This window comes from Xenopus laevis, chromosome 5S, assembly GCF_017654675.1.
Source record: "Xenopus laevis strain J_2021 chromosome 5S, Xenopus_laevis_v10.1, whole genome shotgun sequence".
Lineage (NCBI taxonomy): Eukaryota > Metazoa > Chordata > Amphibia > Anura > Pipidae > Xenopus > Xenopus laevis.
In genome coordinates, this window is record NC_054380.1 from 88,723,411 (window position 1) to 88,736,213 (window position 12,803).

The window sequence follows — 12,803 nt, forward strand, 5'->3', positions numbered from 1 at the left end:
CCTACTTGTGCACACAATCCCTATCATTAAGAACTGTCATACAGTACCTGTGTCGGACTTCAGCAAGTTAAACTATGGAGCTGCTGGCTTCATTATTCTGGTAGGACTTTAAAATGGATTGAGACTGTGCACTGGTGTAAAATAACCTGCATTTAGAACACTGCTGTTCATCTGGAAAACCACAGGCTGTATGGGGACCACCTATGGAGTATTTTATTAACCCAGACTGTCTCATCACTCCACTGGTTTCTATGAGGGACAATTTTTATAGTAGATCAACAAAGTCTGATATTTGATATTTAGCCAACACATTGGGGAGCACTGATGCCAATAATATCAAATTTCAAGCTATCCTACATGTACTTATCTAATTACAATCTCTATAAAATGCTGTGTAATTTGCCTGACCTGTATAAATAAAAGATGATAATATTGGCCGTGTTGGGTAGAAGTGAGTGGAAACTGCATCCAATTTTCCCTCTAACTCCTTAGTTATGTTCACACAAAAAATTTTGTGCGCACATTTTAAACTTGTGTGTGCTCAGGTCAGAATTAATTAGTGTTTTTACACAAAATTCTTCATCTGCACCTCAATTTGCTGTGTGCGCTAACCTCAATCGTGCACCTTAGAGGGCATATAGACTGCATCTTCTCTCTCTTCTGTATTTACTGATGTCTCATGAACCAAGTAAAGATATTGTCAAATTCAATTCTCAATTTGGACACGCTGACACTGACAGTATGTTTTTTTGCCACCCACCCTTAGGTGGCACAAATGCCAAGATTGTAACAAAGTAAGGTCTGAACATTCAGTGTTAAAGGTCTCAAAGCACCACCCAAAAACAGGAGCTGAAAGGGTATGATTAGATGATGGTTAGGGAGTAAAAAAATTGTAGTCATTAGAGGCATAGCTATTAAGAGACACCATCCTTTAATTGTGTAATCCAGTTATGCCAGCAGTTGAAGTTACAGTTCTACCCCATTTAATTCCCCGGACCACTGTCTTATATATACTGTACATACACGTATGCACTATAATTGTCTAATAAGAGATCAGTGCATGAAAAGCAACTGATGTTAGAAATATTAATTAGAACTGGACACTGCCCTCTCAATGTTTATGAAGTATAAAAATCAAAGTAGCCTTAATCATGGTTTCACTGAAGACCTACATGGTACTGGTGGGTACAAAATATGCTGTTCTGCTCCATTTATTCAAAGACCTGGGAAATTTTTGGGGATTTGAAAATACTTTCAGTATCTAGACACTGGATCCAGCAGGGTGGAAACAATTCAAACTCAAAGGCATTTTTTTCAAGCCTAGTGTGTTGTGCAAATAAAACTATTACTTTTCAGCTGTATATTATTATCCTGTGTTTCCCCCACCCCTTGCACTCTGATAGCTGAACCTGTTCCCCCTGCAAAACCTTAAATATCAACTCCACCCTTTATATGTGCATTTTCCCTTTATTTCTGCAAATTGCAAAGATGCCTGAAAATGTTGCATATCCTGTAATGTACACTAAAGGGAACCTTTAAACTCATTTAATATATAAAAATGTGTTTTTCTTTTTAAGGATATCTGAAGGCCATGGCTTCTACACTTGTCCTAAAGATGCAAACCATGACTAAGAATACAACATACTGTTTTATAACTGCTCCAGAAGCAACCATTATAGGCTAACACCAAACATTCCTATTCAAACCCCTTGCCCATGCGCACTCTGTTTGGAACTGAGCTTGGACATGTTACTGGCATAGCAAAGAGCAGGGACAATGAAGGGAAAATGAAGGGACAAAAGATCAATGAAGAGACAAACATAATGTTAAGCTGGCCATAGACGCAAAGATCTGATCGTACGAATCGAGTATTCATACGATTTTTGGACCGTGTGGAGATTCCTGACTTTTTTCATCCGGCGGAGATCGGTCGTTTGGTCGATCGGACAGTTTAAAAGATTTCTGTCGGCTGTCGATAATATCTCTGCATGAATTGCGATCGACGATTTTTAGAGGAAGACTGTCACTAGCTTTGTCGGACATAACTTTTGTACGATTGCTGTCAGGGGCAGAACATCGGCTGATCTGTTCTTTTACTACATTATTTGATCTGAATGGTTAGTGGCAGGACGGGAGATGGGGAAGTCTTTGCGTCTATGGCCAGCTTAAGACTTGTTTAATTCAGTGCATTGTTCTAGTACAGAAGCACTTATAAACACGTAAACATCAGGCAAATATTCATTTTAGGATTTAAATAAACTTTTTTTCATGTAGTGGACTGATTGTCCAATTTTTCTATGTTTACTACTTGGTAACTCTTGAGTCTGCATCCTGGCACTTGATGTAATCCTGCATGGACATCCCCAATATATTCTGATCATTAGCTTGGGGCTGAAGGGTCGAGTCAGCATGCCATAGCATAGTAAGCAAAGAACCATACCTCGCATGATCAAATGAGCAAATCTTATTTGTACTCCTAACTTTCAATAATGTTGCTGCACAGAGAAGTCTAAGGGGAAATCTAGAGGGCCATAAAATCCTTTTGAGTAGGATCAGTAGAACTCCAGCTGGGCAGCACTCATCCAAGAGCTCTTTCTAAGTAATCTTATATGGCACATAGCAACGTTGTAGTGGGACACCAGCAGATTGGTAATTATAGAGCACAAATGATATTTGCTCTGCTAGAAACATCATTCTTTTTTTTACCACAGGCCATGGGTTAAGCTTTGGAATGCATCTGCAGCGTGCTAGGATCTTATTGTAGTTTTGTGGGAGTGTTACCATTGTGCTGTAACTCAACACAAATTCTCAACAGCAAGCTGTGAATAAGTGTGGCTTGCTCCATCCACATCATTAAGTAAATCAATATGTTTTTTGCCAAATGTAACAAAAGGCACTGCCTGGCAGAAAACTGCATGTGTATAGATCAAAATAGGAAAATACATACAGTAAAGTAGTCTCTCGCCGGTCAGTATAGGAACCCTTACAAAGGCAACTGTGGGGCAGATTGTTTTAATCTTGCTGGTACATTTAAGAGATGAAATCCAAAATATATTGTCATTTTAGCTTAACAGATACTAAAAAGCTTGTTGCAGTGTCAGGGCATTGTACTTTATGTGCACTAAAAGGAGGGTCACCGTAACATGTATTTTCATTGTGGTATAGATATAGACATTTGCATTTTAAGACAACTTACAATTGGTATTTTTTTTATTTCTTTTGTTTATCGATTCATTTTGCAGATTTAAAAACATGTAATGCACAGCAGTAGGTGCAATAACTGCATTTTAAGCGAGGAGGTGTTGAGGACAAAACACCCTAAACAACTATATGTGACATGAGTTTTAAGTTGCTTCCATCTACAAAGTGCCAAAAGCTCATTTTTAGATGAACTTGTGCATTACCAGTGAACTTTACTATCAAACTCTGATCCAGCTGAAGTAAGGTTGGATCTTAAGTAAGGTACAAGCAAAGTGTTTGCTTTCTGAATGCTGTATGTATAGACTGATAAACAATATTTTTACTTTTAGCATCAGAGGTAAAGATATACTAATTATTACAAGTTATAGAGGGGAGAACACATATATGCTAGTAATACTTCAACAGTAAATAGCAATTTAAATGTTTCTTGCCTTTAAAATTGTCATAATGCCCTGCTTCTGTTCCAGTGGTGTAACTATAGAGGGAGCAGACTCCACGAGGGGGGAAACCGGGGGCGCAGGGGGCACATGATTTAGGGTCATGACAAACGTGAGATTATGGATGATCCAAAATTTTATGCTGGGGGCAAAATGTTTTTGCTGGTGCCTTGGCCACTGAAGTTACACTCCAGATTTGTTCTCTATATATCACACTTTACACAATTCATGTGTCAGTGCTATTCCCATGCATAGGTTAAGAAATGGCACTATTATAAGCCCTGGCATGAAAATACTGATTTCTTTGGCGGTAGGTAATTAATGTCATTGATGAAAATAATTTTCCCTCTACTATCAATGTTATATTGTCACAAGCAACTATGGTTATGGAGCCAGTATAAATATTGAGTTATTTCTTAATGAGTTGGTAAGCCAGAGCAAAATGAGGGGGCTCAGTGGGATATTTAGCCAGCATATTGTGCAAGGCTCCAGTAGTTACTGTTTGCTAAACACAAGTACAGCTATACATGTGCTGAATAAAGAAAACGTTGCTGATCCCTTGATATTGTTATTTAAATAAGCATTTGGGAGCATGGGTTTTAATGAACTCAAATCAGTTACTGACATTTTTATTGTTTTTGTTTTAATCCTGCTTAATTGATATTTGCTTGATTTATCTTTCTTAAATATTTGTAAGAATTGTCAATTGCTGTTAGTAGTGTGATGTTTCAAACATTAAATAAGAAAGTGATTATGGTAGGCAGTGTTCCCAAACAGTGCTGTGGGAATTGTATGTCAATGAACCCCTTAAAGTGTTCTGTAACTGGCTAGATCTGTCAGACTGCAACTGTTGTTGAGCTCTCAGCTTTTCTCTAGGGATGGTTGGGTTGTAGTTCAACAACAGCTGGAGGGCCACAGGTTGCACCTACAGTCACGCATTGCAGGTACACAATCCTCTTGGACAGGTTGATAAATGAAGTAACTTGACCTGTTTCTTAAGCTGGCTGCGGACACAGCTAGTGGGTGAGGAAGAAGACACCTTGGCATATGGAGATGATCTTTTATTTCACCCAGGAGGACATGTTTTCCTTTTAGCCCATTAGTGAGGTTCAATGGCTCATTAATAGGGCAAATCACACCCGTTCTCTGGTTACAAACATATTTAAAGCTTTCCTCGGTAAGGCTAGATTATTACCCCAGAGAAATGTATTTGCAGAAGCTTATTATTATATTAGGCTATAAATTCCTGTCTGGACACGGCTCTCAATTACTCAAGCACATTTCTTGTCTCCTTCAATCTATAACATTAAGATGGCACTAACCGATTGGTTTGGTAATCAGGTAGGTTATTTATCAGAAATAGCTAAATCAAATATCAATCAAGGCAGAAGTAAAAAAACAATAAAAACAACAGTAACAAATTTGAGTTGATTTAAACCCATGCTCCCAAATGCTAATTTAAATAACAATATCAAGTGATCTGCAAAGTTTTCTTTATTCAGCTCATGTATCGTTGTTTTTATGTTTAGCAAACAGTGACTACTTGGAGCCTTACACAGTCCTCTGGCTGTATATCCCACTAATCCGCTGGCTTTCCAGCTCATTAAAGAAATCACTTAATATCCAATGGGGCTCCACTCCAATTTTCATTTGTGCCGATATTACATTAAGAGCAGGGAAACCCATGTCTAAAATTCTTTATGTATTTTCATCAGTGTTTTTTATAGAATTCTAATACACACCAAGCAGCAAATATATGTTTTCATCCCGGGACTTATAATACTGCCATTTTAAAAATGTATATATCTGATCGGCCTCAGCTACACCACATTATCACAAAACTTCATCCACTATGCCCAGACTGTTTAGGCACCCAAGTGAACTTCCAGCCTCCCTGCACATCTCTTTGCACAGACACATCAGTCTTGTTTGGAGCCACATAGCCACATTGGTGTAGTAGTTGGGAGAAGCAAATATGCTGCCACTCTTACTTTCCAACAGTGACACAGAGCTTCATTGGAAAGGAGAGAGGCTATAGAACGTTGCAGCTTGGCTGTGCCCAGTGGTCAGACAGTTAGTTATGCCAGTGGTGCCTTGGCTGAAGTAATAAGGGACTGTTGGAGGGTGGCACTGACTGATATCACCAGTTATAGGAAAACTATACCGCCCAAACAATGTAGGTGTCTACAAAAAGACATTGCATAAAAAAACTCCTATGAAAAACCCTGCTTCGTGTAAATAAACCATTTTCATAATAATATACTTTTTCAGCAGTATGTGCCATTGGGTAATCATAAATAGAAAATTGCCATTTTAAAAAACAAGAGCCGCCCCCTGGGGTCGTAGGATTCATGGTGCACACTAACAAACCAAACAAACCAATACATGTTAGGTCACATGAGCCAATTAACAGAGAGAGTTCTGTCATTTACTTCCACACTTCTTCCTGTTACAGTTAGAGTTGTAGTATTTCTGGTCAGGTGATCTCTGAGGCAGCACACAGACCATCATGAAATGTTAGTTCAAGGTAAGAGATGTAAAAGGGCAAAATGTACTTAAATATATATACCAGATTGGTAAGATTCTTTAATATTATATAAACTATCTGTTAAATATTCAATTTGGGGGTAAAGTTTTCCTTTAAGGTACAGCTTGAGGGGCTCATTCAACAATAACCCGGTCCCTAGTACCACTGCTACTCTACAGCCACCATTTAAATTTAGAAACACTATATTCAAATACAACTTTTCTCGGATTATTGCCTATGCCTTCCACTCTCTACTCACCTACATACCCACTCTTACACTTTCACTGAAGTTTTCGCCTTCGACCCATTGCACCCAAAAATGTATTATATAGTGAATAAAGTACCCCTCTTGTAAATTATAAGGATATTATAAGTTACAGAGGAGTTTCATGACCATATAAAAATCACAAGGCCGAAGGCAGAAATAGCATGACTACTCATATAACTGATGACATTAGTACTCACTGTTTATAAGGATATAATACACAAAAGCCATGAATATCTTGTAAATTATATCCTTATAAACGGTGAGTTCTGATGTCATCAGTTATAAACGGTGAGTTCTGATGTCATTTCTGTCACATGACTCCCTAAAACTTGTGTATTATAATAAATAAAGTACCCCCAGTTGCAAAATATGAGGATATTAGAAGTTACCTCGGAGTTCCATGACCTGTATAAAAACACTCGGCCTTCGGCCTCGTGTTTTTATATGGTCATGAAACTCCTCGGTAACTTATAATATCCTTATATTTTACAAGAGGGGGTACTTTATTCACTATATAATACACAAAAGCCATGAATATCCTGTAAATTATATCCTTATAAACGGTGAGTTCTGATGTCATCAGTTATAAACGGTGAGTTCTGATGTCATTTCTGTCACATGACTCATTAAAATTTGTGTATTATAATAAATAAAGTACCCCCAGTTGCAAAATATGAGGATATTAGAAGTTACCTCGGAGTTCCATGACCTGTATAAAAACACTCGGCCTTCGGCCTCGTGTTTTTATATGGTCATGAAACTCCTCGGTAACTTATAATATCCTTATATTTTACAAGAGGGGGTACTTTATTCACTATATAATACACAAAAGCCATGAATATCCTGTAAATTATATCCTTATAAACGGTGAGTTCTGATGTCATCAGTTATAAACGGTGAGTTCTGATGTCATTTCTGTCACATGACTCATTAAAATTTGTGTATTATAATAAATAAAGTACCCCCAGTTGCAAAATATGAGGATATTAGAAGTTACCTCGGAGTTCCATGACCTATATAAAAACACTCGGCCTTCGGCCTCGTGTTTTTATATGGTCATGAAACTCCTCGGTAACTTATAATATCCTTATATTTTACAAGAGGGGGTACTTTATTCACTATATAATTTACAAGATATTCATGGCTTTTGTGTATTATACAGAAATACAGTATGTATTACATTAACAGTGAATGTTGCTAACCCTGCTTGTAAAATCCAGGCTGCACACTCCTCCACCTCCACTCCACCTGCTGCTGTGCTACAATTCACTGCATTTGGTATGGGGAGGGCACTGAGAGTTTAGAATCACTGTATTATAGACTTCATAATGAGACTACAACTGTTTATGTTTATCAAGATTTGTATGTTGTATCTGATAATTGACACTGTAGATAAGAGCCTTTCTCCCATTGAGCATTTCAGTTTTAATACATAATAAGAGTGTGGTTGGGTGAGCAGAGTTAGATTAAAGCTAATTAATATTCTTTATGGTTATTTATTGGGACTGAATAGCTTTGATTTGGGCAGGCTGCTGCCGTCACCTATTTGACAGCTTGGCACCTAATGAGATTCGTGGGGGAGTGGCCAACTCCCATAGATTAGGGCTGCTCTGGCTCAGCCCTCCCTTACTTCCCTTTAAATACTCCTCACAGAGACTTCAATGAAAAGGTGCCTGCCAGGAACACATTCAAGCAACAAAATGGTAAGTGGCTCATGTGCTGGTCTCTGTATTTAGGAATGGCTCTATGCTGTGTTTTTTCTTTCCAGGAGTGTGCTTCCTTACTCTCCAAGGGGTTGCATCACATTGGTTTTAAACATTCCCCACACTGAAAGTCTGCTTGTATGAAGTGCTCTGGCTCCTATAAGATTTAATCTTGGCTCACACAGTAGCTGCAATGAAAGTGAATATAACTTTTTCTTTATAAATACTATGGAGCACATTGTTGGATTTGGGGTGACTACAAACTCCTGTTGCTAATCCCCAGAGCCTTTGGGGTGCAGTTTGGTTACCTGCTGGTTCACGTATACCTGTCTGCGCTACCACTGGGGCTTGCAGCTGCAGCTCTGCACAGTGTGAGATTTGTACCTGCACATAGGCTGAAAGGAGATTTATTTTGTGTGTCTGGCACTTGGCATTGGCAGATAGAGTAGGTCAGTGGCTGCTGCTTGCACTTGCACTTCTGCCTGCTCTTGGCGCGCTGCTGCCTTCTTCAAGTCTTAATAATGAATGGGTCAGTGTAAAGGAGACAGGCAGAATGCTGGTGTCTGCTGGGAGTCTTGGCATCTACAGGAATCTTAGTGGTTGGGTACAAGTGCATTGCCAGCTGATTTGGATTCCCATTCACAATGTTGAGCAGGACAATGCTCAGTGAATAGCTGGAGTTGTACAAGAGAGAATAGAGCTCTACCTCCCTGAAGTTGCTATGCTTTTGTTCAGACACACAAGGATCTATGTGACCATATCTAACAAGTACCCCATCTGTGTTGATTTTCCAGAACACTATTCTAACTTGCCAAGACGAGTACTTTGCAGGGGGTCTGGGTTATGACTGCCCATACTTTTCTTCAACGTCAGCCTCCACTGTTGATGTTTCCAAGGAGACGTGGGTCTCTCTCTGGGCTTCTGGTCTCCTGGACAACAGATCAAGCAACCATGGCCCACACACTCAAGGTAAGTCACCTCACCCCCAAGTTATATTAATCCCTTTTTATAGTTTCATGCAATAGTTATTATAAAGACATGAAATTCTAATTCATGAACTAACATTAAATAATTTACATGATACTGTGCATTGCCAGTAAATATAAGATTAATTTACAGCAAATTAACTAATTTGCTTAATTCTTTAAGTTAGCTCACCCACTGTATGTTATTGTGCTTTGGGTTTGCTTGAGTTATTAACTGGACCTGTTTCTCTTTATAGGGCAACTTTATAACATGGGGAACTCACTCCAAGAAGATTATCTGTTTGGTGACCAACTCTCTTCCCAGATATCCGCCAATAAGCAGGTAAATATATTTAAATACTAAAAAGCTGAAAACTGTACACAGGAGGCATACTATAGCGGTGTACAAACCATAATCACAGTGGGTGTTCTGATGTTTATCCACAGCAGCCACACTAAGTGCATTTCTATTTCCACAGCTCCAGGACACCCTATTACAGAAGGAAGAGGAGCTGTCCAGACTTCACGAGGAGAATAACAAACTGAAGGAATTCCTGAACTCTGCCTTTGTGAAAACCTTAGCGGAAAATACCAAGGTGTGTACTAAAAGCCTTGTCAGTTTATCCATCTGATAGTGTAAGCGCTTGTTGAGTGAAAGGGGAACATTATCTGCAATGGGTTTATCTATAACAAACACAGCAATTAGTTATCTAGTAAGCAAATTAGCAGTCCTAATGTATCCCAGTATGCTATTGATCTACTCGGATAGGAAGGGCTTCTGGATATCACACATGTTGGAGAGGCTTCCCTGTATGCAGATTTAATTGCTGCTAAACTGTTCCCTCTCCAGGAGCAAGTGCTTTAATTAGGGCGGTGCAAAGTGGAAAGTAGCCCAGGGTGAGCACTCTGACTCTCACTCACTTTAGCTATTCAATAGGCTCTATTGTTTGCTTCATTGTGTGCTTGCAAATTGCAGCTGTACCTGGGCTAGATCCCCTGCAGCGCTAAACACTAGTCAGGACTTCAACAGCCACAACTAAAGAAGCTCATTGTCATGAGTGCTGGAATGCCAAACACTGTAATCCATTCCTGATACAGATCCTCGAGGTTCTTACTGCAGAAATCAATAGCTGAAAGAGCAGGCAAAAGATTTGTGCTGGTTGTATCGTAAGAGGCATCATTTGAAGCATCTGGGATTTTGTACTTAAGAAGCAACTTTTTTTTTCTTCAGTTCATTTCATCAGTTCAAACAGCACATATGGATTAAATCTTTTGTTCAGTTACTTCCTATGTTTTATACGTTACCATTTTTTTTAAGACTTTTTGTCCATCTGGTGTTTCCCGGTAGCAGGTCTGGACTGGGAATTAAAATATGGCCTGCCATTACAATTACATAGAGACCCAAACAGCCCTCAACCAGCCCACTAAATAGGGAATTTCTATGGCATCATACAGCAGCCCCTCTGGCATTTGCCAGAACCCACAGATTGCCAGTCCGGGCCTGCCCGGTAGCTGATCAATAAACCAGCCTCCCCACTGTCTGAACTGTTGCAATCTGTTCCATTAATTTGTACATTTCTCAGCAGCATCAGAGGAATGTCAGCAACTAATGCTTCAAACAACATTAGTAATAGTATTTTCAGAGGGTCTGCTACTTTTGGGAAACAGGAGATGGCGAAAAGTGAAGCTTTAAATAAAAACAAATAAAACATTGAATTAATCTAAAAAAAAAGTAATTTAAGAATATCCAACAACTATTAAGGTTTGTTTACCTACAACTTCCTGCATCCCACCACAGCCCTAGAATGTCACAGACACTTGAAGTAGTACAACACCAGGAGGTGTCCAGATCTAGTAATGCATTGGTGATTCTAATGTATTAAAATCTTTGTTTTACAGAAATTACTACACCAGAATGGGCAGTCTTCCTTCTGCACCAACCCAAACAGCAGGGTACCATTCAGCAGCAATTCTACTCCTGGGAGTAAGGCCAAGAGGGCCAGAAGAAACCTGTATGGGGAACTCACTGCCTGTGAAGCCCAGTCCAGTCCAGTTGTAGAGAAGTGGGTTCTCCAAACCTTGGGACTGAAAGATGTTGATACAATTGACGATTCAGCGCTAGCTAACTACAGTGCCATGTCTCTGCAGCCAAAGCAAGACTCTCCCTCCTCTGGGTACAGTTCTGCCCACCTGACCCCTGGACACAGCCAAGCAGCCACCTCTTGTAGCCTCTCACCTTCCCAATGTAGCTCTGCATCACTGCCAGAAAGTGAGACTGCCAGCCCACTCTCTTCTCCCACCTACCACACCCCTGATGTGGCTCCAAATAAGACCGAGGTGGCTTTCTCCACATCTCTGCACCCTCACTGCAATGTGAAGACCCACAGCTTCCCCCAAGGACAAGCATTTGTGCGCAGGGATACGCAGGGAGGCTGGAAGTTCACTTGGGTGCCCAAGCAGTCTGAATGAATGGGGCACCCATCCACAAGAACTTGCAATTGCACTTCATTCTCTTCTGAAGAGAGGCCCTCAGTCAATGATGTAACCATACAGGAGGCAGGTGGACCTGTTACCATTACAGGGAACTCAAGAAGTGGGATTGTGGGTCACCATGCCCTTAATTTCCTTATAGACTATAGTAACCTTTCAGGATACAGACCTGTACCTCAGCACTGCCCACCCCATCGATTTAACTCATTCACTGCTGACTGAGCAGTAGGGCAGCTTCAAGAGACTTATTGAAGCCTTTTTATTTGTTTACAAGACATTGTATTTGACTTATTTTTTCCATGAAAAAGAATCTAGGATGTACAAACAGTATTTTTTCTGTTGGGATGTATGTGCAGCAATACTTGTGGTGTGGTTACACCCAATTCCACTGTAATTTTCAGCCTGAAAAAAAATCAGTATATTGTCACTGCCTTTTTCTCTCTGGTATATTTCCCAACTGGATCACTATTCTGCCTATAAACTCCATGTGATATTTGTGTATTTATCAGTTATTCAAGAGATGAACTGGAAGATAATTTATAACTCTTCACTGCCTTGCACATAACTCGCAGACTGACTCAAATACTCCTCTCTGGTTTCACCAATGGGACCACACAGGAATGAGTTAATCATATTGTGCTAAAGGAGAACTCCATATGCCTTGGCCATTTCACACTTTATTTTGTTTTCACTGGGATGTGAATAAAACTGGAAATGTACCGTAACTTGTTCTGCAATTTTGTTTTGTCTGCTTTTGCACACTTTTAAAAAAATCCTCATATACCTAAGTACTGTGTAACTTATTTCATTGTTTCACAAGGGTTCAATCCTTTTTGTAGCAAAATGTGTTTCCTTATGAAAAACTGTGCTAAGTCTGTTGTTAGTTGCCAGTTTTTAGCTTTTCCTCGCACAGAGGGGGGTCACTAGAACTGCTGTGATTGACAGCTAACACACAGGGCTATGGACAATTTAGTCACCATGCTGTTGGTTTACATTGTGTTGTTGGACTACAACTCTCTTACTAGCAGATGCAGTCTCTCTATGAGACTGCCTGCACTGCAGGTTATATTGCATGTGGATCAGTCACTTCTGTGGTATAACCAACAGACTACATTAACTATTTAGATATGAATAATATTAATGATTAATTAAATTGGTAATTCCTGAATTAAAAAAGTGCATTTTTAATCAGTTGCCTGACCTTCTGCAATT

General features: G+C 39.5%; 1 protein-coding gene across 1 annotated transcript; it reads left to right on the plus strand.

Annotated features, from left to right (window-relative positions):
* Positions 1-8,929: 8,929 nt before the first annotated feature.
* Positions 8,930-11,624, plus strand: gmnc.S (geminin coiled-coil domain containing S homeolog; the record flags this gene model as incomplete). Its single annotated transcript, NM_001173405.1, is given in 4 exon segments — positions 8,930-9,105; positions 9,359-9,444; positions 9,581-9,697; positions 11,001-11,624. Coding segments are annotated over 4 exon segments (949 nt in total), but the record flags the coding sequence as incomplete, so codon positions are not given.
* Between the last annotated feature and the right edge of the window lie 1,179 nt (positions 11,625-12,803).